Source organism: Leptodactylus fuscus, chromosome 2, assembly GCF_031893055.1.
Source record: "Leptodactylus fuscus isolate aLepFus1 chromosome 2, aLepFus1.hap2, whole genome shotgun sequence".
NCBI lineage: Eukaryota > Metazoa > Chordata > Amphibia > Anura > Leptodactylidae > Leptodactylus > Leptodactylus fuscus.
This window is the reverse complement of record NC_134266.1, coordinates 148352474-148378414: the sequence shown is the minus strand read 5'-3', so window position 1 is coordinate 148378414 and position 25941 is coordinate 148352474. Positions and strand designations below refer to the sequence as shown.

The window sequence follows — 25941 nt, the reverse complement described above, 5'->3', positions numbered from 1 at the left end:
GTTTGCTCATCTCTAGTAACAATGTTTGGAACGTTTGACTTTCAGGCTCTATATCTCACCATCAACCGTGCCATTATTTTATAGACAATCATCTTGACTATCTCATACATAAATTTGAATTGCAACTATTTTGCATATGATTAGTTATGGAGATTCATGTCAAATGAGTGCCCTGACAGTTGGAGGAATATGAAATAAAGTCTGCCCTCAAAGGCAAGAGATGGATGCCCAGGCAAAGTATCGTAATCAACAAGTTGGCTCATCACAAGGTCTATCACTTCTGGCATGACAAACACTGCAGTGGAGTTAGCTCATATGCTCCGTATGTACATTTGCACTTATTGCTAGTGCCTTTTAAACGTTCACAGGTGTTCATACAAGCACTGTGTGAAGTGTGTTACATAAGTCTGGAATGGTGGCCCGAAAAATGGTGATAATGCAGATGTGATAATAGTACTCGCTCATCTCTACTAAATAGTACTATTACAAAGTCCAATTTGTCCTCAAACATTAAGTCCCCCATACAAAAGAAGTATGAGCTTTGGAAGGCAGGGAGTCAAAAACGACAATAAAAAAAAATGGCCACGATGGGAAAGTTAAATTCTCTTTTATTGTTTAGTCCTTATATTGATAACTCTGTTTTACATCACTTGTCTCATTTAACATGGTATTCCTACGTTATGTTGTGTATAAATACATTTAAATTTTGCAATTAGTCATCTTATTTTCAGTTATCCATTAAAGGGGCTGTGTGAAATTACAAAACATGTTCAATTTCTTCTTCTCAGGTGGTGACATCATGTCTGTTGATCACATGGCCATGCTGCAGCTCAAGCCCATTCAACTTAATGGGATTGAGCTGTAGCATTACAATGTAACCAAAGGATGTGAGGTCACTTCCCGTGAAGAAGAAAGCACAACCCCTTTAAAAGGTATCATCTACTGCACACTAAATTTTTATCTTTTATTACTAATAGGGACACACTGGGCACGATGGGCGCTACAGATGATACTATTTTAAGCACATTATTACTATTGGGGATCTATAAGGACACAATTACAAATGGGGCACATTATTACTGTTGAGAACTGTTAGGGAGCATTACCAGTGGCATAACTAGGAATGGCAGGGACCCGTGGCGAACTTTTGACATGGCACACACATATTTATGTCCCTTAGTGGCCCCTACACACAGTATTATACCCCATAGTGGACCCTGCACACAGTATTATGTCCCATAGTGGCCCCAGTACACATTTTTATGTCCCTTAGTGGCCCCTGCACACAGTATTATCCCCATAGTGGCTCCTGCATAGAGTATTGTACCCCATAGTGGCCCCTGCACACAGTATTATGCCCCACTGTGGACACTCATAAACAATTATTATACTCTGGGGTCTTTTCAGACCCCAGAGTATAATAATCGGAGACCTCTGTTGCTCACCTATCTCCCGGCTCCTACGTTGTCGGCCTCCGCTGTAATCCATCTTCAATTACATCAGACGTCACATGACCCGGGATGCAGGCCGGGGTCATGAGACGTCAGACGACTAGGCCTGAAGCCTGCCCGGATCGTGGAAAGGTAAGTAACAGTGTTTTTTATGTTTCTTACCTCTCCCGGGCCTCCGATCATTATACTCAGGGTCTGAAAAGACCCCCCCCCCCCCCCCCCGAGTATAATCATAGTGTTTGTAGGGCCCGCGGTGTCACTTACCGGTGTCGGTAAGTAAATAGGGCCCGTTACCGGCTGGAGTAGAATGTTCTATGGTCAGATGAGACAAAAGTAGAGCTTTTTAGGAAAAGACATCAACATACAGTTTACAGGGGGGGAAAAAAAGAGGCCTTCAAAGAAAAGAACACAGTCCCTACAGTCAAACATGGCGGAGGTTCCCTGATGTTTTGGGGTTGCTTTGCTGCCTCTGGCACTGGACTGCTTGACCGTGTGCATGGCATTATGAAGTCTAAATACTACCAACAAATTTTGCAGCATAATGTAGGGCCCAGTGTGAGAAAGCTGGGTCTCCCTCAGAGGTCATGGGTCTTCCAGCAGGACAATGACCCAAAACACACTTCAAAAAGCACTAGAAAATGGTTTGAGAGAAAGCACTGGAGACTTCTAAAGTGGCCAGCAATGAGTCCAGACCTGAATCCCATAGAACACCTGTGTAGAGATCTCAAAATGGCAGTTTGGAGAAGTCACCCTTCACATCTCAGGGACCTGGAGCAGTTTGCCAAAGAAGAATGGTCTAAGATTCCAGCAGAGCATTGTAAAAGAAACTCATTGATGATTACCGGGAGCGGTTGTTCGCAGTTATTTTCTCTAAAGGTTGTGCTACCAAGTATTAGGCTGAGGGTGCCAATACTTTTGTCCGGCCAATTTTTGGGGTTTTGTGTAAAATGATCAATGATTTGACTTTTTTTTCATTCTCTTTTGTGTTTTTTCATTGCAAGCAAAATAAATGAAGATATTAATACCAAAGAGTTTGTGCTTGCAATAATTTTCTGTAAGAACACGAGTATTATCTGACAGAATTGCAGGGGTGCCAATACTTTTGGCCAACACTGTATGTGGTGGTGTTTCCTCACTCTCCAAATGACTGCAATGTTTTTTAGGTATCTATTATATACATAATATTTCAGTGTCTTTGACCCTTGAGATAGAGTGAACGTAGAACACAATACAATATCTTCCTCTTTCTATCTCCCCCTGCACCGATGGTCATCACCAACTGCCCACCCCATGACAGGATATTAGGCAATGCACCTTATTTCCCACTTGTCTGTCTTTCTGCTGCACCCAGCCATGTATACACAGTATAGCCATTTATATACAGTATAGCCATCTATATATAGCCATCTCTCCCGGTTGCCTTTCTCCTGTACTGTGAGATGATACAACATTTTTCAGGCAATGGGCGTGGCCGCTGGGACAGCCGGAGGTTGGGGATTTAATCTTACTGGCGTGGCCAAATTACACCTACGGGCGGGGTCATGAGCCAGTGACGTATATGTGGGCCGGCTCTGGTGTTGGCAGGCGGCTCCCGGACTTGGGCATTAGTCGGACGGCTAGCGGGCACGATGTGGCACGTCTTACTTGCCGGATTCCTCTTCTTCCCGGCACTTTACCAGTTGTGTAACCGATGTGCTCGCCGGGCCCTGCCGGGCTGGTTAGAGGCTGACTACTCGCTCATCAGCTCCAGGTAAGTGACTGAAGAAACATCTGTCTCCTCAGTGAGTGAACATCTGGAACTTGTGATGTATACAGCTGGGGAGGAGGCCCGCCATACACTGGCCATCACCTCAGCATCTGTATCCTGCTCTACTCCCCCGGATACGCTGCTTGTCTCCATGCCCATAGATAAAGCGTTATTCATATACCGTGCATATATGTCCTGTCCATTCATATACACTGCTTGTATGTCCTGCCCATTCATATATACTGCCTGTATGTCCTGTCCATTCATATACACTGCCTGTATGTCCTGTCCATTCATATACACTGCCTGTATGTCCTGTCCATTCATATACACTGCCTGTATGTCCTGTCCATTCATATACACTGCCTGTATGTCCTGTCCATTCATATACACTGCCTGTATGTCCTGTCCATTCATATACACTGCTTGTATGTCCTGCCCATTCATATATACTGCCTGTATGTCCTGTCCATTCATATATACTGCCTGTATGTCCTGTCCATTCATATACACTGCCTGTATGTCCTGTCCATTCATATACACTGCCTGTATGTCCTGTCCATTCATATACACTGCTTGTATGTCCTGTCCATTCATATACACTGCCTGTATGTCCTGTCCATTCATATATACTGCCTGTATGTCCTGTCCATTCATATACACTGCCTGTATGTCCTGTCCATTCATATACACTGCCTGTATGTCCTGTCCATTCATATACACTGCTTGTATGTCCTGCCCATTCATATACACTGCCTGTATGTCCTGCCCATTCATATACACTGCCTGTATGTCCTGTCCATTCATATACACTGCCTGTATGTCCTGTCCATTCATATATACTGCCTGTATGTCCTGTCCATTCATATACACTGCCTGTATGTCCTGTCCATTCATATACACTGCCTGTATGTCCTGTCCATTCATATACACTGCCTGTTTGTCCTGGTCATACAGATACACTGCCTGTATGTCCTGTCCATTCATATACACTGCTTGTATGTCCTGTCCATTCATATACACTGCCTGTATGTCCTGTCCATTCATATACACTGCCTGTATGTCCTGTCCATTCATATATACACTGCTTGTATGTCCTGTCCATTCATATATACACTGCTTGTATGTCCTGTCCATTTATATACACTGCTTGTATGTTCTGTCCATTTATATACACTGCCTGTATGTCCTGTCCATTCATATATACACTGCCTGTTTGTCCTGCCCATACAGATACACTGCCTGTATGTCCTGTCCATTCATATATACACTGCCTGTTTATCCTGCCCATACATATACACTGCTTGTATGTCCTGTCCATTCATATAAACTGTCAGTATGTCCTGTCCATTCATATGTACACTGCCTGTATGTCCTGTCCATTCATATGTACACTGCCTGTATGTCCTGTCCATTCATATATACACTGCCTGTATGTCCTGTCCATTCATATATACACTGCCTGTATGTCCTGTCCATTCATATACACTGCCTGAATGTCCTGTCCATTCATATGTACAGTGCATGTATGTCCTCTCCATTCATATACACTGCCTGTATGTCCTGTCCATTCATATACACTGCCTGAATGTCCTGTCCATTCATATACACTGCCTGAATGTCCTGTCCATTCATATGTACAGTGCATGTATGTCCTGTCCATTCATATGTACACTGCCTGTATGTCCTGACCATACATATACACTGCCTGTATGTCCTGTCTGTCCTGTCCATTCATATGTACAGTGCATGTATGTCCTGTCATTCATATATACTGCCTGTTTATCCTGCCCATACATATACACTGCCTTTATGTCCTGTCCATTCATATGTACAGTGCATGTATGTCCTGTCATTCATATACACTGCCTGTTTATCCTGCCCATACATATACACTACCTGTATGTCCTGTCCATTCATATAAACTGTCAGTATGTCCTGTTTATTCATAGACATTGCCTGGATGTCATGTTCATTCATATAGACTGCCTGGATATCCTGCTGATTCATATAGATTTGTAGTTTGTCATATTCATTCATATAGACTGCTTGTGTGCCATCTATATAGACTGCCTGAATGTCTAGTCATTTATATAGACTGCTTGAATGTCACATTCATTAATGTAGACTGTATGTCATATCCATTTCTATAGAGTTGCTAGATGTCATGTTCATTAATATGCCTGTAAGTCATTTCGGTGCTAAAAGTCATCCCTTTATAACAGTCCTTGACTGTTATGCCCTGTTTTCTAATAGACACAACCCTCAAATTCCACTAAGGGCTCGTTCACATCTGAGCTCGGGGTCTCCGTTCTGGAGGTTTCTGTTTCCTGTGCGAAGCTAGGCAGGAGACGGAAACCTGCAGTCATTTTTCAAACCCATTCATTTGAATGGGTTTGAAAAGAGTCCGGCCATGAGCGCCTGTGAGCGTTTTATGCTCTCAGTGGCGAAACAGTTTTTTGTTTTTTAACCGGACACAAAGTCGGACATGCCGGACTTTGTGTCGGTTTAAAAAAAAAAACAAACTGTTTTGCCACAGAGAGCATAAAACGCTCACGGTCTGACAGGTTTCTGTCTTCTGTCTGCAGAAGACGGAAACCAGATAATGGAGGCCCGAACACTGGCGTGAACCCAGCATATCTTTAATGAAATGTGTTATAGATGATCTTTTAAACCTTCACCAACTTCAGGTCTTTGCACCCTTTTATAGTCGCTTCTCCACTGATTCTGGCACAAGTGGAATTTTTTCTCTAGTCCCTAATACTGCAAAGTTATCGGTATGGTAAGTTTTGGCCCAGTGTAGATGAAAACATCTGGTACCCAAACAGGAATAAAATCTTGAAATTTTTTTTAACATCGCTTAAAATCTTCAGCAATGCAAGTGGCATACAATACCTATGTGTTTGGCATAACAAGCAATATAACACACACATTATAATCACCTACAACTATCTGGTTTCCTTGTGAGCTTTTTAAATTAGTTTTAATGCTTGATATGCTAATTAGGCTTTGTACTTTAAGGCTTAATGCGAAATATATAAGAAGCTCTATAGGAAACTTTGCCCTTCTCAATCTACTCCTGACATTGGCTCAAAATAATGCAGCAAAATCTGCAACAAAATAAGCTGCGTTTACAACATGGGGCCTCAGCCTAAAGGAGGTATTCAGTCTGGAGTAGACATGGGGGCGTGATTCAGATCTGGTGCTGTCTAACCAGAGGCAGACAGTGTCAGAGGAGGACAGCTCCTTGTCTGAGACCACTTGACAACACAGAGCCTATTTAGCTGGCACTGAAATAAATTGCATTGATTTTTTTTGGAATGGTGGCGATAGAGAAAAAATTTCAACTGCACTGGAATCCGTGGAGTGATGTCATTTACAGACCTGGTCTTGGTGGGTTATAGCGGAGGTTGTGAAAGGTGCAATTTAAAGTTCTGGTATCTTTAATGGTGAAAATTGCTGCAGACTCAGCTATTTTTGCAGTCAAGAATGTTGTGGACTTCCCAAGCAGAAGTGTGAGTCTAAGGAGACTTAAAATTCCTGACTTGCAGCAAAGATATCTATATATATATATATATATATATATATATATATATATATATATATATATATAAATATATATAAAACCATGTCTTTACAAGTTGTAATAAGGATTTCTTTTTAGAGTCTATATCTAGTACAAAACTTGGATATTTTATTATGCCTATGTTGTATGAAGATTTCAAAATTCTCCTCTCTTGGTCTGCATTTTTTTTTTTTTTTTTTGCAAAGGAAGTGACTCCAAAAATACCAAGGAACACTCCTAAGTAAAGGTGATAAGTAACATGAGAGGAATGTCACCAGATAGCAATACAATGTGAAATATCCCATGATCTAAGCACTTCATAGCCCGTCCTATGCCCTAAATTTATAGCCAGTTAAATCATCAACTGTCTCTAAACTTTAGGGAGGAAGAGACTGAAGTAATGATCTGATCGCAGATGGGCAACTGTATATATGTAACAACAAGGAAGTAATACAGTAGCTATTATACATTATACCGTCTGCAGAATAGTTTGTTGGGGCTGCTTAGTACAACCATTGTAATACATAAGTAACAACCCTAGAGCTGTACATTTCCATTGGTACCATCAGTGGCACAGGCCAGTCACTAGAAAAGCCATTAAGTCATCTCTTAGCATCATGGGCAGGAATATGAGCACTGGGCACTAGCCATGGGTTTATATAAGAGAGAAGAGGGAGAATTGCCTAATCAATTGGGTCTCCTAGGAGGAAATGGAGTGGCAGACAAGCGTGTGCAGTACCACTCCATTTACATGGCGCACTCAGAGACAATTGCAGGCTCCCAGTCGATTTATTACTACAGTCCAGGAGGTCCCCAATGATCAGACATCTGTGCTACATTCAGATGACTGGGGTGCAAAATGGCTGTGAAAAAACGTAGACTTTTTATGATCGTCTTGCACCCGAGGGACACTCATACATCCCCTATACATTGAATGTATGGAGGGACCTGTGAAAACGGACAAAAATAGGATTTGACTTATATTTTGATGGTCTGTTACAATGGACCGTCAAAATAAAGGTCATGAGAATAGATCCCATTCGCTGATCTAGAATTTAATGCTTCCATCCTGTATTTTATATCCTAATATCAATAGAGCCTAAAAAAGTATTTGCCATTACAGTATCTTTATATCTATAATTTGGGTTAATCTAGTTGAATTCTGATTTTTTTACACATATTTATAGAAAAAAAAGCATACACATCCCTAGTCATAAAGGACATATGAGGACAATATTTCCCCACGTCTTTGGATTTAAATAGGTTGTCCAGGAGAAAAAAAAAAAAAAATATAAATATATATATATATATATATATATATATATATATATATATATATATATATATATATATATTTAGGACAGGGAAGGTGAAAAAATAAAGAGAAAACATACTCACTTGTCCCTGGTGCTCCTGTGTCTCCTAGTATGGTTCGGTCCGCTGTCTTGTTTTGCCAGAAGTCCTCGGCGGCTGTGACGTCCCTTTCCTTAGGCCGTTGATTAGCCTCAGCAATATTTAATGTCTGTTCTTCAACGTCAAGTTGCTAGAATAAAAATGGTTAAAAAAAAAAAAAAAAAAGTAAGACACAATATGTAATGCACATCACTTGTAAAGTGATCCTTGTTATTTGTGGTCTTATGATGAGTAATGGGTAGAGAGGAAACACATTGGGGGAGCTCTATCAAGACCCTAAGGTTCCATTCACACGGGGCAAGAGGGGGTGGATTTTGTCACGGAATCCACGTCATAATCCGCCCCCTCACAATGGTGGTCTATGTAGACCACTAGCGTTCTTTTTTCCGCTAGCGGTATGTTGCCGCTAGCAGAAAAAAAAGAAACTAGCTGCCCTTTCTTCAGGCGGACTCCAGCCGATCAGCCGCAGTTTCCGCCTCGTGACAGCACCCTCCGCACTAGGCCAATTCATTTGGGCCTAATCCGGAGTGGAAAGCTGTGACGGGATGCCGCGGACTGCACTGGCATCCCATCATGCCAGCTGCAACGGAATATGCACATGCGTAATTGTGTGTGAACTAGCCCTTACTCTTCTTAATACTGTGAGTGCTGGCTGCAGATGGGCCAATAAAAAAACAATCTATGAGCACAATCAGTAAAGATGCTTTCTATCTATGAATAATATTCCATCTGTAATCACACAAATATCCATAAGTAGATACAAATTATGAAAAGGTGGCAGGCAGGGTGCTTGAAAATTGCTATATCTCCCTAGATATCTCACCTATGTATTGGCCAAAAAGAGTGCAGAGCCAGTACTTCTGGGCAGACCATGGGAGAGGCAAGACGTGTCTGAGTCTGTATGATGTGGTGAGAAAAAGTTATAGTTTAAGTTTTGGTTTTCCCAAGCATCTGGTAGTTAGCCACTCGTATAGTGAGGAAAGTTTTTTTTTGTTTAGGGCTAGTTCACACGTAGTATTTTTTGGTCTGGATTTTGACTCAGAATCCGGGTCAAAAAACCGCCTTCCATTGAATTAATTCATTTTGGCCTAATCCGGAGCGGAAAGCTGCAACAGTCATGGCTAACCGCGGCAGGCGCATTTTGACCCGGATTCTGACGCGGCTTCCTGCGTCAAAATCCAGACCAAAAAACGTGTGAACTAACCCTAAGTTAGAGGTCAGCCGAGCAGGTTTCTGTTGTGTTTATGCATGAACTTAAAGGGGTTGTCCCATCACAAGGATCCTATCTATAATGCTTGTTAATGTGAATGTAAGACTTTTCCTAAATACAATGCTTCAGCAAAACTGCTTTGTTTGTCCACTATATTACTTTATTCAATTCTTTGTGGCCACAGCCCTGACCTAGCTGATCATGAGTCAAGTGATGTATCAGCTTGCTCTCAGGGGGGAGGGAGGAGGGGCTAAGTGCACAGGAGCGAGCCTGGAGGGGGGGGTTAGTTTACCCTTTGGGGGAAGGGGCTTCCAATACAGGGTTAGACGCCGGCACAGGTGAAGCCAGCAACATCGCTATGCTTCTGCCCTGCATGCTGCTCTGCTCCTGTAACCAAGCTAATTGCCTGCAAATAAAGTGCGTGGATACCTGAAAAACGGAAACCTTAACTGCTTAAAAAGTGGTTACCCATGCATAGGGTGTCTTTTTTTTGAGGGACTAGGTGCAATTTTTAGTTATACCATTTTGGGGAATTGCTATTGCTTTGATCACTTTTTATGCAAATTTTTATCAGAGGCAAAACGACGAAAAAACGGCAGTTTGGCACTTTAGATTTTTTTTTTTCTTCCTTGCTATGGCATTTACCGTACGGGAAAAATATTTTTATAGATTTGTAGAGCGGGCATTTTCAGTCACAAAGACACAATGTGTATGTGTTTCAAAGTATTTAAGTACTTTTATATGTGTTCTAGGGAAAGAGGGGTGATTTGAACTTTTAATATTTCTACATAAAAATATATATATAGAGATATATATAATATATATTTTTATTTTATTTTTTTGCATTTATTAGATCTTGAACCCAGGGAATCTGTTCACTAATGCAATGCATCACGATACTAATGCATTGCAAACTATCGGCAGTTCTATTGCAGGCTACATAGAGTAGTCTGCAATAGAGCAAATTGAATGACAGGCCTGGGAGCCTTCACAAAGCTCCTGGCTGTCATGTGACGCAAGCCCTGGAGCTCGCTCCGGGTGCCGGTAATCACCGGTAAAACGGCAACTCAGTCAGCTTTGTCAGAGGGGTTAATGCTCACGATCGGTGTGGCCACCGATTGCAGGCATTAGCGATGGGTGTCAGTTGTATAAAACAGCAAACTCCTGGCGGCTATGGCGGCCACCTGGCTCCAGAGCATCCACCGTACTAGTACAGTGGATGTCAGGAAGGGGTTAAAGTGTACCTTGAATTATAAAACCACTTTTCATAAGTAAAAAGTGAATAGTAATAGTGTGGATATAAGAAACTTTGTAATATATTTTATTAGAGGACTATATTTCCTCCTCCTCCTTTTCTTCACATAGTCTGTTATGCTAAGAGAATTTGTACTAAGGGCTCGCCGGCACTCCGTACTTCAGGTTTCCGTTTCCTGCCTAAAACAGAGGCAGGAGACGGAAACCTGCAGGAGACTTTCTCACCCATTCATTTGAATGGGTGAGAAAGCTGTCCGGCCGTGAGCGGCGGTGAGCTTTTTGCGCTCTCCACCGCGAAACCGGGTTTTATAATCCGGACACAGTCGGACATGCAGTACTCTGTGTCCGGATAAAAAAATCCGGTTTCGCGGCGGAGAGCATAAAACGCTCACCGCCGCTCACGGCCGGACCCGGTCTATGGTTTCCGTCATCTGGCATGCAGAAGACGGAAACCATAGAACGGAGACCTTGAACGCAAGTGTGAACCTAGCGTTAGTTACATACTGACGTGTATTCACATCAATTTTTTTTTTTAATTTTTTTTTTTTATAGCCTATTGTTTTCACTTTGGTTATGCACATGTCTGTTTTTTGACAGTCTAGTTTAAAGAGGTTGTCTGGTTTCAGACAATTGTTGTTGTTTGTATAATGAAAAGTTCTGCAATTCTCCAATATACTTTCTGTATCAAGTCCTCAGTTTTCTAGACCTCTGCTTGTTGTCATTCTGCTCACTCCCAGTGCATGTAAATCAGTCCACGATCATGTGATGAGTACACAGGTGCACAGCTTGTTATAGTCACAGCACCGTAATCGGACATCTGCCTGGTAACCTGGATGTACATCACATGACCATGGACTGATTTTTATTCACTGGAAGTAATCAGAATGAGTGAAAGCAAGCGCTTTGTTCCCGCTCGTGGAAAAAAAAGCGACATGCCCTTTCTTGCACAGTATTGTTAGCGGCCATTTTCCCGTGGCCTGTACGGAAGAAGACATTGAAGATGACGCTGCGGACGAACAAGGAAGCGGCGCTGGAGACAATTCTCTGGCAGCTGTGGGAACGCCCTCATCGCTGTTTGAGCACTAGGGCCTGCCCCATTGCTGTGAGAGCACTCATTTGCATACCGGTAAAAACGGTATTTCTAAGGAACGGCGCAGCAGAGACCACATCTAAAGGTAAGAGTCGAATAGCCTTTCTATAGGCTATTCCTACGTCTTATCCACAAAAAAAAGGTTTTAATGGTAAAATCCCTTTAATGCTGGGAAGACAAAGGAGATGGTGGTGGACTTTAGTAAACGGAGAAGTGCTCCGACCCCGGTGGAGATCCAGGGGACATGCATTGAAGTAGTCAGGACCTATAAGTATCTGGGTGTGCTCCTCAATAATAAACTAGACTGGGCTGATCACCTGTATGTGCTGCACAGAAAGGGCCACAGCAGACTCTACCTGCTCAGGAGGCTGAGGGCCTTCGGAGTCCAGGGGCCACTTCTTAGGGCCTTTTTCAACTCTGTGGTTGCTTCAGCCATCTTTTTCGGTGTGTCCTGCTGGGGAGCAGTATATCAACCAGGGACAGAAATAGACTTGACAGGCTGATCAGAAGGGCCAGCTCTGTCCTGGGGAGCCCCCTGAACCCAGTACAGGTGGTGGGTGACAGAAGGATACTGTCCGTGGTGACCTCCATGCGGGTGAACAAATCCCACCTCATGTATGAGACCTTGATGGCACTTAGCAGCACTGTAAGTGACCGTCTGCTTCACCCCAAGTGTGAGAAGGAGCGCTATCTCAACTTCCTTACAACCGCGATCAGACCAAGCGCAGATCACTCCGTACAGAAAACTAAGGATTATGAAGTCTTCCTTCTTCTGTTCCTTAGCTGCTATGGACTCCTAGTATATCTTCTCTTCTCAGCTTGTGTGTCTACTTCCATAATATATTACTGTGTATTATCCTGTATCTGTATTACTATGCTACTGTAACATACTGAAATTTCCCCACTGTGGGACTATTAAAGGATTCTTATTTTATATGGTATGGATTTAATAACGTCATAAAAGCTCCTGTAGGTGTAACGTGTAGGTATCTGAAAACTTTTGTACATAAAATGTATATATTTCTGAATAGGTAAGAAAAAAAAAAGACAAATGTTATAGATATCAATAGGATAGACAAATGTGCAAATACATTAGACAGGCATTACAATCAGATAGAGAACAAAGAAAAAGAAGGCAAACTCACATGACTACAGAGCAGCCAAGAACAGTTACAATGTATGTATGTCAAACACTGTCTTCCGTTGCCCAGGACAATTGTGCTTCCTTTTACTTAGATGCCAAGCTTGGGGGCAGGAAAATGTGAAGGTTAAGGCAATATCCAGTCTTTGTCTTAACTCACACTAAGATCTGTCAGCTGATGTGACACTTTGAGTTGCTGGACTGTTTGTTCTCACGTATATTTAGATACAGATCTATTACAAACATATATAAAATATATATATAATGTGCTGAGATACCATCATGCCTTAATATAGGACACATAAAGCAGGCAGCTATTGTTCATGTTCACACACCACATGCCATTGACAGTACAGTAATAGTATGTTCACATGGTGGAATTTGGTGCCATTTTCGAGGAGAAGTCTGCCTCAAAATCACTGCCAAATTTCTCTATGAATCTTCCTCCCATTGAAAATATTGGGTGGCAGAGATCAAATCAGGATGTTGAAAGAAATAAGAATCTTGTTTAATCTTTTGCATCTAATTCAGTTGCATAGCACACAGCACGAGGCACTCCACTGGTTAGTTAGTGAGTGTTAGCCGTGGTGGAAAGCCAGAGGGGCAGAGTTCCATTTTAAATTCCTCTTCTATTTCTGCCATGTAAGTATATCCTTAACCACTTCAGTACCGGGCCAATTTGTGGTCCAGGACCAGACACATTTTAGGTTTATTTTGTATGTGAGGTTTTGGGGGCTGTAACATTTTTCCCGTATGTCTCAGTCAACTAACTTACTCTTGTAAGACTCTGCTCCCAGCGGATCATGTGACCGCCGGGTCAGAGGGCAGCTGAATTATGGCAGCGTCCATAGCCGTGTATACAGCGATCGAGAAGGCAGGGGAGGTAATAAATATTCCCTGCCATCTCTGTGGGAGCGCTGGCTGAAGTTACAGCCAGCTCCCAGCTTCAGTAGTTGCACGATCTCCGTGCAGCTACTGTGTTCTGACTGGACGTACAGGTGCTGTATTTTTGTTTATTTATATATTAACCCCTACATTCAGGTACACGTGACTAAGTATGGTGGCCGCACTAGCCACCAGATCTGTGCTGTTTCACACAGCAAGGACTCTGCAGCATTGCCCGTGATCAGAGATGACTCTGATAAGGGGCATTTAACCACTCAGTTGCTGTGGTCAAATGTTGTTACTTTCACTTTCCATTTCATGTTCAGTAATGGTAACGAATAAAGATGTAATGTGTGAGTCTGAAGAGGTGTGTATACTTATATATATTGTGGGTAATCACTGAGGTAGATGCTTAGTAGCAGTGCAGGAAACCGGGACACAGAGACTGGGTTACACTCAAGTTCAGCGTTTATTTTCACTTGAGCTGCATAAACTGCCTTTGCAAAGTAACAAACCAACAAAACAAAAGCCTTCTCGGCTGAGCACTAACTAAACATGAGAAACTGCTCCGTGACTATCCAGGAGCCTGACTACCAGACTCCCACTTTGGCAACAACAACGGGTGGCACAGTACCTTCTTTGTAGATTCAGTTTGGACAGGTCAGCTCTGTCAGTGTGCTGCCACACTTCCCAGTCTTCACACACAGACTATATCAGGCCTTGATTAGTCAGCTGACCTCCCTGGTGTGAACCTTTATCAAACACCCTTTAGCTGCCTGGCTGAAACATACCTGTCTTCCCAGACCACACCCTTCACTTTCTCACTATATTATGCATATGTTCATGCATGTATGTATGTTTTATATCTTGTGTCATTAAAAATGTGTTTTCATCACATGACCATGGACTGATTTTTATCCACTAGAAGCAAGCAGAGATCTAGAAAACTGAGGAATTGATACAGAAAGAATAATGGAAAATTGCACAACTTTTTATTATACAGACAATAATGTTTGTGTCTCCATATTGGTCTGAAAGTGGCCAACCCTTTAAAGCCAGAGACTGTGTACTGCATATATGCCAATACTGTGAAATACAGTGCAACCACAGGACGAGATGTCAATGTCACATAGCAGCAGCGGGCGGGTTCAGTCTGGTGCTCTATACTGCTCATTTACATAATTTAGTTTATTATGTTATCTCTGCTGTGGAGGCTTGAATTGAGAAATGATCTTAATCTATCTCGCAGTGTGTCTACTTGTATTAGCTCACCCTTTTTGCCAGCCTTCCTTTTATGGTAAGACCACATGGTCCAGTGTCATAAGTGGCCAAAATTCTGAAGACCTCAGGCTAGGTTCACATCTTACCTGATCTCCACTCAGGGATTCCGTTTCCCATTCTGCTTTCAAAATGTAGAGAGAATTTTCCACATTTTTCGGGCAGAAACCCGATGGACCCCATCATAGTCTATGGGGGTCCACCACGGTTTTCCACAGGAAATCGCGTTTTTTTAAGCAGATTAGTTTTCTGTTTGTGGGGTCCCCAAGTGGACCCCACAAACGGAAACTCGAACGCTGGTGTGAACCTAGCATAAGTTGGTCAATACCTGCATGACTTTGAAAAAAAATTGAGCACTTGTTCCATGCCCGCATCTGCAGGTGTAACAGGACTTTAGATTTGTAAGACTAGATGGAACAGAGATTTTCCCACAAAACTATGTATCGGTCTGCTTATCTCCTGCTGCTCTATAAGTTGCTGCCTGTAGGCCAGAGGGACATGTTTACAGTCACGCATTAATTGTTGTAATGTAAATGAGCCATGCAGAGGAGGAGCAAGCATTTCTTATATTGGGTTCCTTTGTCCACTATGCTGGTATAAGTCAATCATTGTTTTATATAGACACTCTGTGAAAAAGAGAATGTAGAAAACCTGTAGGATGCTGTATGAATGAAATTATCTGTCTCCCTTTCACTTCAGTGGGAGTTGTCAGATGGAATTTGCCTGCAGATCCAGCATGACACTACTTTTTTTTCTGTTAGCTAAAAATTTCAGATAGAGGAAAAAAAATCTCCCAATGAGATAAATGAAGGTTCGTTTCAGGCAGAATATGAAATTGATTTTAAGGCAGAATCCACATTTCATGTCCTCTGACAGTGGTGGTATTATATACCAATATTAAGCTGACAATGTACTTAGCACTCAGCTTTGCTGGTATGTACCCCGGTGCCAGAGATATCAGTGTCATTAGTTTCAATAACTATATCCCTCCACTGTCAGAAGGGCAGGCCCAGTAACAGCATCAGTATCTGCTGCAGAATTCAGACAAAAACCTAAGGCCGGGTTCAGGGAGCCTTCACACGGAGTTTACGCTCCACTCATTCTGAACGTAAACTCGTTCAGAGTGAGCAGCGTAAAAAACAGATCCCATTGACTTCAATGGGTGCTGGCATACGTGCTTATCACATAGAAAGCAATAGGTAAAAAATAGAGATGAGCGAACACTAAAATGTTCGAGGTTCGAAATTCGATTCGAACAGCCGCTCACTGTTCGAGTGTCCGAACGGGTTTCGAATCTCATTATAGTCTATGGGGAACATATACTCGTTAAGGGGGAAACCCAAATCCGTGTCTGGAGGGTCACCAAGTCCACTATGACACCCCAGGAAATGATACCAACACCCTGGAATGACACTGGGACAGCAGGGGAAGCATGTCTGGGGGCATCAGATGTAGCAGAGCCGAGTGTGCATAAGGGTTCTAGTGCACCCTCGGCTCTGCTACATCTGATGGGCTGACCGGCACACTGTGTAGTTGAGCAGAACTGGCTCAACACTGCTACGTTTCTGCATTCCCATAGGAATGCATTGGCCAGCCTTCGGCCAATCAGCGCTGGCTCTGCCGGAGGAGGCGGAGTCTAAGGTCGGACCTGAATGGAGACTGGTGTGGAGCGATCTTAGACTCCGCCTCCTCCAGCAGAGCCAGCGCTGATTGGTCGAATTCCGTACTCTGGCCAATCAGCGCTGTCCAATGCATTCCTATGGGAAAAAGTTTATCTCACAAAAATCACAATTACACACCCGATAGAGCCCCAAAAAGTTATTTTTAATAACATTCCTACCTAAATAAAGGTTATCCATAGCTATCCCTGCCTGTACAACTATCCCTGTCTCATAGTCACAAAGTTCACATTCTCATATGACCCGGATTTGAAATCCACTATTCGTCTAAAATGGAGGTAACCTGATTTCGGCAGCCAATGACTTTTTCCGTTTTTTTTTTTTTTTTTTTTTTCAATGCCTCTGGTGTCGTAGTTCCTGTCCCACCTCCCCTGCGCTGTTATTGGTGCAAAAAAAGCGCCAGGGAAGGTGGGAGGGGAATCGAATCTTTTTTGGAGTTTGCCACGTGATGTTCGATTCGAATCGAACATGTGTTCGATAGAACACTGTTTGCTCATCTCTAGTAAAAAAGCCTTCCATTGATTTCAAGCAGAAAGAACCGCTGTGTGATCGCAGTGCGGTTCTTTCCGCAGCACTTTGAAGAGAAAGTTCATAGTTTTCCTCCGGACTTTCTCTTCCCATTATATCTACGGGAAAGCCGCCAGCGTTTCCATAGATATAATTGATATGCTGCGATTTGCAAAGCCGCAACGGTTTTGAAAATTGCAGCATGTCCGCACTGCGTTTTTTTTTTCCGCACAGTGGGCATGGGATTCGCATGAATCCCATCTCCTTTGCTTGCACTGTAAAATGCCGCGATTTCTCTCGCAGCGTCTCCGCTGCAGACAAATCGTGGCGTTTACGTCCCGTGGGGCCCCGGCCTTACATGGGTTTTTTTTGGTCTGGAACCTGAGGCAACTCCGCTGTAAAAGTTACAGGGGAGATTCCCCCCCCCCCCCCAGAAAAGGAGTTTAAAACAAGCCTTGGGGCCGGCTCCTGCGCGGCGAAGTCCCAGGAGCCGACCTGTTCCGATGACAGCCGGAAGCCTACTGAAGGCTCCCAGGCCTGTCATCACTATATTACTATTGCGGCTGGTCATAGACCAGCCGCAGTAGTAATGTATAGAATCTCCAATAGACGGCAATAAAAGTGTATTGGACTTACAATCAAATGATTTCAGGTTCAAGTCCCCTAGGGGGGCTAATAACATAGTGAAGAAAAAAAAAAAAAAGCTTTCAAAAAATATAATATAAATAAATAAAAGTTCTAAATCACTCCATTCCCTAGAATACATATAAGGGCGGGTTCACACCAGCCCGATCTCCATTATGCAGGTTTCCGTTTTCTGTCGGCAGAAGACTGAAACCGGCATTAAGTGTCCATCGGTGAGCGCCCGTCAGCATCTTCTGCTCTCCGCGTTGAAACCGTTTTTTGTTTTTTTTTGTTTTGTTTTTTTTTTTGTTTTTTTTACCGGACACAAAGTCCTGCATGTCCGATGTTGTGTCCGGTTAAAAAAATAAAAAAATAAATTTCGCCGGAGAGAGCAGAAGACGCTCACCAGCGGACAATTTTGAAAAATGCCTGCCAGTTTCCGTCTTCTGCCCAGTTTCTCGGGCAGGAAACTGAAACCCGCCCTCAAAGTAGAAAATTACTGTGAAACACATACACAATAGGTATCCTTGTGTCTGAAAGTGCCCAGTCTACTGAATATAGGGGATCTGCAGTGCTCCTATTCCATCGGGAAGGGGTTAATAGGAGCACTGCAGATATGCTATATTCAGCCAGGTTGAGTTCCAAGTGGGGGGAAAAAACCCAGTCCTCAAGCTCAGGGAAGGGGCAGACAGACTACCAAAACCCCCTCCCCTTCCCCAGCACCCAGCATTTACTGCACACCAAAATTCCGGCCATTTTAATTTTAGAAATTTTCCAGTAGCTGCTGCATTGCAATGCTCTATGCAGCCTGTAAAAGAAATTACTATTTTTTTTAAATATATTGCAGTGCATTAGCATTGTAATGCATTGCATTAGTGATCAGACCCACTGGGGTTCAAGACCCCTAGGGGATCTAATAAATGCAAAAAACAAAACAAAAAAAAAAACCAGTTAAAATTAAAAAGTTTTAAAAATTCAAATTGCCCCTCTTTCCCTAGAACACATATAAAAGTAGTTAAATACTGTGAAACACATACACATTATGTATCCCTGTGTCCGAAAAAGCCAGCTCTACAAATCTATAAAAAATATTTTTCCTGTACTGTTTTGCCTCTGATAAAAATTTGAATAAAAAATGATCAAAGCAAAAGCAATTGCCCAAAATGGTATAACTAAAAAGTACAGCTGGCCCCACAAAAAAAGACACCCTATGCATCCCTGTACACGGAAGTATAAAAAAGTTACGGGTGTTAGAATAAGGCAACTTTTAGAAAAAATTTTTTGGGGAAAACCTGATGCGGCCCAGCCTCACCCAGACTCTACCTCCAGCGGCCCACGGGTAAATTGAGTTTGAGACCCCTGATGTAAACTAAAGTAGGGGAAACTAGATGCTCCCTGAAACACCCATAAATCACCCAAAACACACTAAAAAATCTATAGGTACATTTATTAACCCATTAATAGCACCAATAGACATTTTAAAAGAAAAAAAAAAACGAAACTTTTTTTGCCTGGAAAACCCCTTTAACTTGGAAACTTGGTAATTCCTCCACCTTACCCCATATAGTATACACCCAGCTCTATGGTATCACATATATACTGTTTATGATTATTGATGCCTATGCGGACACTTGTACATTTACTGATCAATATGGATATTCTCTCTTTTTTTTAATTTGTGTATTATTAAATGTTGAATTTGAAATGACATGTTATTTTCACTGATATGTTTCACTCAAAGAATGTACCACACAGGGAATTTTCCAAATTCTACAATGAGAAGATTACAATTCTCGATCACGTCCAATTCTCAGTAGTCTCCAGGCTTTTTATCAATACAAACAATAATAAATCTTCTAAGAAAGAAGGAAAATTTTGCTAGACATGGTTTATACTTCTCTTTAATTTTTTTTTCCCCCACCTATTGATCAGCTTAGTATGCCCCAAATTTTGGTATAGCTTGGGTGCACTTTGTCACATTTTAAGATACGTCCGTTGTCTACAGAAACACAAAAAGTATCTAAAGCACATTGAAATGTGGTACAAAGCATAGTTGTCCGTTTTTTGGTTCCTTTTTGCATACAGGTATGAAGACAGATGATCTTCATGGGATCACCACTTGTAGCACTACTGATCTGATATTTATGGTCTGCCCTAACAAAAGACCATTAATATTGTGATTTTTGAAAACCCTTTTAACAAGGGGATGCTGAAAACCTATTGATGGTGTGTGTGTGTTTTTTTGTTTTTTTTTCTATTTTATCTGCACTTTTAACCCCTTCCCGCCGATGGCATTTTTTGATTTTCGTTTTTCGTTTTTGACTCCCCTCCTTCTAAACCCCATAACTTTTTTATTTCTCCGCTCCCAGAGTCATATGAGGTCTTAATTTTTGCGGGACAATTTTTTCTTCATGATGCCACCATTAATTATTCTATATAATGTACTGGGAAGCAGGAAAAAAATTCAGAATGGGGTGGATTTGAAGAAAAAATGCATTTCTGCGACTTTCTTACGGGCTTTGGTTTTACGGCGTTCACTGTGCAGCCAAAATGACATGTCCCCTATATTCTGTGTTTCGGTACGGTTCCAGGGATACCAAACTTATATGGTTTTATTTACATTTTGACCCCTAAAAAAAATTCCAAAACGGTGTTAAAAAATTTTTTTTCTAAAAGTCGCCATATTCCGACGGCCGTAACTTTTTTATACATAGGTGTACGGGGATGCATAGGGCGTCTTTTTTTGCGGGGCCGGGTGTACTTTTTAGTTCTACCATTTTCGGGAAATGTTATTGCTTTGATCACTTTTTATTCAAATTTTTATCAGAATTAAAACAGTGAAAAAACGGCGGTTTGGCACTTTTGACTATTTTTCCTGCTACGGCGTTTACCGAACAGGAAAAATATTTTTATAGATTTGTAGAGCGGGCGATTTCGGACGCGGGGATACCTAACATGTATATGTTTCACAGTTTTTAACTACTTTTATATCTGTTCTAGGGAAAGGGGGTGATTTGAACTTTTAATACTTTTTATATTTTTTTATATTTTTTTTTTTTTTACTTTTTTTTTTTTTTTTTTTTTTGCATTTATTAGACCCCCTAGGAGTGTTGAACCCCAGGGGGTCTGATCACTAATGCAATGCATTACAATGCTAATGCATTGCAATGCATTGCAAAAAAGCATCATCTCTTTTGCAGGCTGTATACACCAGCCTGCAAAAGAGAGAATTTGCAGACCGGCTGGGAGCCTTTAACAAGGCTCCCGGTTGTCATGGCAACGGGGGGTCGGCCCTGGAGCATGCGCCGGAGGGGTTAATGCCTCCGATCGGTCCGGTCAGGGGCTTAAAGCAGTAGACACCCGGCGGCTATGACGGCCGTCCGGCTCCCGGGCGGTCGCCATAGTTACAGACCCGACACGCGCCATACTATTACGGCGCATCTCGGGAAGGGGTTAAGAGCAGATTTTTTCAAGGATGAGGATTGTTAAATTGCTTAGAAATGTAGTTTATGGCACAACAGCATCTGGTAAAACCAGGAAACCAAATGCCCTGAATTCAGTTTCTGTTTTGTATGTAACATGCATACCCAGCACCTGGCAAATATATCTATCAAAACAGCAAGGAAAAGTATTATGAGATTAGCCCAAATCTGCCTGCCTGTGTAATGCCTGTTACACAGATTTGTTTAGTTTGTACAGTTGACCAGTCACAGAGATGTACTTTGGCATGACTAATGCTATAGTAAATCTGTCACCAAAATATTTCAATGTAGACAGAGAATGATATTCTATTAGGAAGAGGTTGTAATGGCATTGTAAGAAATAAAGCTAAGTAGATGAGCAAGGGGTTCTAGTTCTTTGACACAGAATGCAGTTATAGGATAATATTATTCAGGGGTGTATTCAGGATTTTCCAGAAGGTGGATTATGGGGGAGGTCGCAGACAATCTCAACGCACACCGTATAATCCCTCCTAGTGCCCTCCCAAACACTGTTTTCCTTAGCACCTCCGCACAGTGTGCCCTCACATAGTATAGTGACCCCACATGGTATAATGCCCTATTTTGCAGCAGTCATATCAGGGTAACACCCAAATTTAGAACGTATGAGGGAAAAGATACCAGAGGTAACCCCCCCCCCCCTTTAGAATGATCCCCCTTTCCCAGTCATTGGAGCTACTAGGAAAATAGTAGGGAATTTGGTTTTCCCAATGTACTTGGTATAGCTTACATATTAACTTTCCACTATTTTCTGTGCATTCACATCTGGGAAAACTAACGCTCTCTACATCCCTTGATAAATTCTTTTAAGGTTGCAGTTTTCAAATACCAAACATCTAGTTCTGCTCTTCAGAAGCCAAATGGCTCTACTTCACATCTGTGCCCTGCTGTGTTCCCAAACTGCAGTTTATGCCCACATGTATGATATTGTTGTACCTGGGATAATGTAATTAATGTCATATGTGGGTATAAACTACTGTTTGGGTACATACAGTCCTATGAAAAAGTTTGGGCACCCCTATTAATCTTAATCATTTTTAGTTCTAAAAATTTTGGTGTTTGCAACAGCAATTTCAGTTTGATATATCTAATAACTGATGGACACAGTAATATTTCAGGATTGAAATGAGGTTTATTGTACTAACAGAAAATGTGCAATATGCATTAAACCAAAATTTGACTAGTGCAAAAGTATGGGCACCCTTATCATTTTATTGATTTGAATACTCCTAACTACTTTTTACTGACTTACTGAAGCACAAAATTGGTTTTGTAACCTCACTGAGCTTTGAACTTCATAACCAGGTGTATCCAATCATGAGAAAAGATATTTAAGGTGGCCAACTGAAAGTTGTTCTCCTATTTGAATCTCCTCTGAAGAGTGGCATCATGGGCTACTCAAAACAACTCTCAAATGATCTGAAAACAAAGATTGTTCAACATAGTTATTCAGGGGAAGGACACAAAAAGTTGTCTCAGAGATTTAACCTGTCAGTTTCCACTGTGAGGAACATAGTAAGGAAATGGAAGACCACAGGGACAGTTCTTGTTAAGCCCAGAAGTGGCAGGCCAAGAAAAATATCAGAAAGGCAGAGAAGAAGAATGGAGAGAACAGTCAAGGACAATCCACAGACCACCTCCAAAGAGCTTCAGCATCATCTTGCTGCAGATGGTGTCACTGTGCATCAGTCAACAATACAGCGCACTTTGCACAATCAGAAGCTGTATTAGAGAGTGATGAGAAAGAAGCTGTTTCTGCAAGCACGCCACAAAGAGTCACCTGAGGTATGCAAATGCACATTTGGACAAGCCAGCTTCATTTTGGAAGAAGGTCCTGTGGACTGATGAAACAAAGATTGAGTTGTTTGGTCATACAAAAAGGCGTTATGCATGGCATCCAAAAAAAACAGCATTACACGAAAAACACTTGCTACCCACTGTAAAATTTGGTGGAGGTTCCATCATGCTTTGGGGCTGTGTGGCCAATGCCGGCACCAGGAATCTTGTTAAAGTTGAGGGTCGCATGGATTCCACTCAGTATCAGCAGATTCTTGAGAATAATGTTCAAGAATCAGTGACGAAGTTGAAGTTACGCCGGGGATGGATATTTCAGCAAGACAATGATCCAAAACAGTGCTCCAAATCGACTCTGCATTCATGCAGAGGAACAATTACAATGTTCTGGAATGGCCATCCCAGTCCCCAGACCTGAATATCATTGAACATCTGTGGGATGATTTGAAGCGGGCTGTCCATGCTCGGCGACCATCAAACTTAACGGAACTTGAATTGTTTTGTAAAGAGGAATGGTCCAAAATCCCTTCATCCAGGATCCAGGAACTGATTAAGAGCTACAGGAAGCGACTAGAGGCTGTTATCTTTACAAAAGGAGGATCTACTAAATATTAATGTCACTTTTCTGTTGAGGTGCCCATACTTTTGCACCGGTCAAATTTTGGTTTGATGCATATTGCACATTTTCTGTTAGTACAATAAACCTCATTTCAATCCTGAAATATTACTGTGTCCATCAGTTATTAGATATATCAAACTGAAATGGCTGTTGCAAACACCAAAATATTTAGAACTAAAAATGATTAAGATTAATAGGGGTGCCCAAACTTTTTCATAGGACTGTAGCTGAGCACAGAAGGATAGGCACGCAATTTGGTTTTTGGAGTACAGATCTAGATGGTTTGGTCTTTGACGCCATGCCACATTTGCAGAACCCTGAAATACCAGCAAAGTGGAATCTTCTGACATATGACCCTATTTTCGAAACTACAACCCTAAAGGAATTTATCCAGAGGAGAAAAGTGAGAAATGCAATGAAATATGTTTCTGGAAAAATTGCCACAGTGTGTTGTACACAGCTTGTGTAAGACGAACATTCCAAAGGCTGTTGTGCCCAGGATAACTGCGTAACAGTTTATAGGGAGTGTGTCTCTGCTGACACAAGATGGGCGCAACATATCTGGCACTGCATCCAGGGGCTCTGCAAAAGTGACATGATGTCCAAAAGCCAAACTGTGCTTCAAAAATACGAAATAGCTCTCCTTCTGTTCTGTGCCCGGCTGTATAGCCAATCAGCAGATTATACCCACATATGGCATTAAGTACATTATCTTGGGTACAAAAGTGTCACACATGTGGGCATAAACTGCTGTTTGGGCACACAGCAGGGTGTAGATGTGAAGGAGAACCAAGTGGCTTTATTTGGGCACAGATTTAAATAGTTTAGTTTTTGGAAGCCATGTTTGGGTTTTCCAATTTACTGGCACCTTTAGAACTCTGCAAAAACAATATGGCATCCAGAAACCAGTCCTAGTATACTCCAAAAGCTAAAGGTGCAGTATTCTTTCTGAACTCTACTGTTTACCCAAACAGTGGCTTACATCTATACAAACAACTTTTTTATTCCCCGGGATAACCTACTTGAAAGTTTTAGGAGTGTTTGTCTCTGTAGACACAAAGTGGGCACAACATATTGGGCACTAAAATGGCATATTTCTTTAAAAAATTAAATTTTCTATTTGTACATTAATTTTTGGGAAGCAATTTTGGGTTGAAAATAATACCCCTTGATAAATTCCTTGAAGGGTGTAGTTTCAAAGTGGAGTCACTCTTTGGGGGTTTCCATTGACTGGTACTTTAGCGGCTCTGCAAATGAGACATGGCACCCAAAAACTATTCCAGCAAAATCTGCCTTCCAAATAAAGCTCATTCTAAGCACTGCTATGTACCCATACTGTTATGTCAGTCCAGGTAGCTGCAACGGGGCTAAGGACCAGCAGTAGGAAATCTCGCCCTGCACTACTCCCACTAGCTATCCCGGTCCCTGCCTCACGGGTGTGGGTCGGCTGTACTCAGGCTAAGCCTGACCCCGACAGCTCCTCTCTCACTGATACCGTAGGCCTAGAGGGAAGTGGGAGAAGGAATGCCCTATAAGATCTCTAGGGGCTGGAGACTAAAGGGGGTCACCCCTAACGAACAAGTGAAGCTGCTACTGACAGGGACTGACAAGGGTGTGCGCTGACTAACAACACAAGCAGCACACAGGAAACATGTGGGAAAGGATTCCCCCAAACCAATATGGGAAGGAACCTTACACTAGGAAACAAACACAGGGAAACTGAGTAGAAATCAAAGGATAAGGCAATTCACTCACACAGTCAATTACACACAGAGGTAGGATTGGTGAACACAGAAGGGAAAACTCACACACCAACTAGTTCACCCAAACCTCCCAAAAACCAACCACGGAACTTCCTCTATCCCAGATCACCACCTACTCCTCCTGCTAAGGCCTAGCTCTGTAAAAGCGACACTCAGCACAGAACCATGGGAGGCATGGGTTTAAATACAGAGTAGAGACCACTCCTCCCAGGTGCAAATGGGAGGACAGACTAATCAACCAGGAGATAAAGCTGCCTACCAGCAGTGCGCGCGTGCAAGTCAGAAGGTGTGCACCAATACTCACAACAGGACAACCCCGCAGCGCCAGGATGCCACCCCAGACACTGCGCAGCCAAAAACTCCCCAGGTAAGAAAAATAGAAAGTAAAGAACCTAAATACTCCTAACACATACAACAGATT

At 42.2% G+C, this 25941-nt stretch overlaps 1 protein-coding gene across 1 annotated transcript in view; it reads left to right on the top strand.

Moving 5' to 3' along the window:
* The first annotated feature begins 3073 nt into the window (after positions 1-3073).
* Positions 3074-25941, top strand: part of TLCD3A (TLC domain containing 3A) — a 47530-nt gene continuing 24662 nt past the window's right edge. The window contains exon 1 of the mRNA XM_075264933.1: positions 3074-3201. Within this exon, the coding sequence (XP_075121034.1) occupies positions 3080-3201 (122 nt within the window). The 5' untranslated portion in view covers positions 3074-3079. The remainder of the gene's footprint in view (positions 3202-25941) is intronic.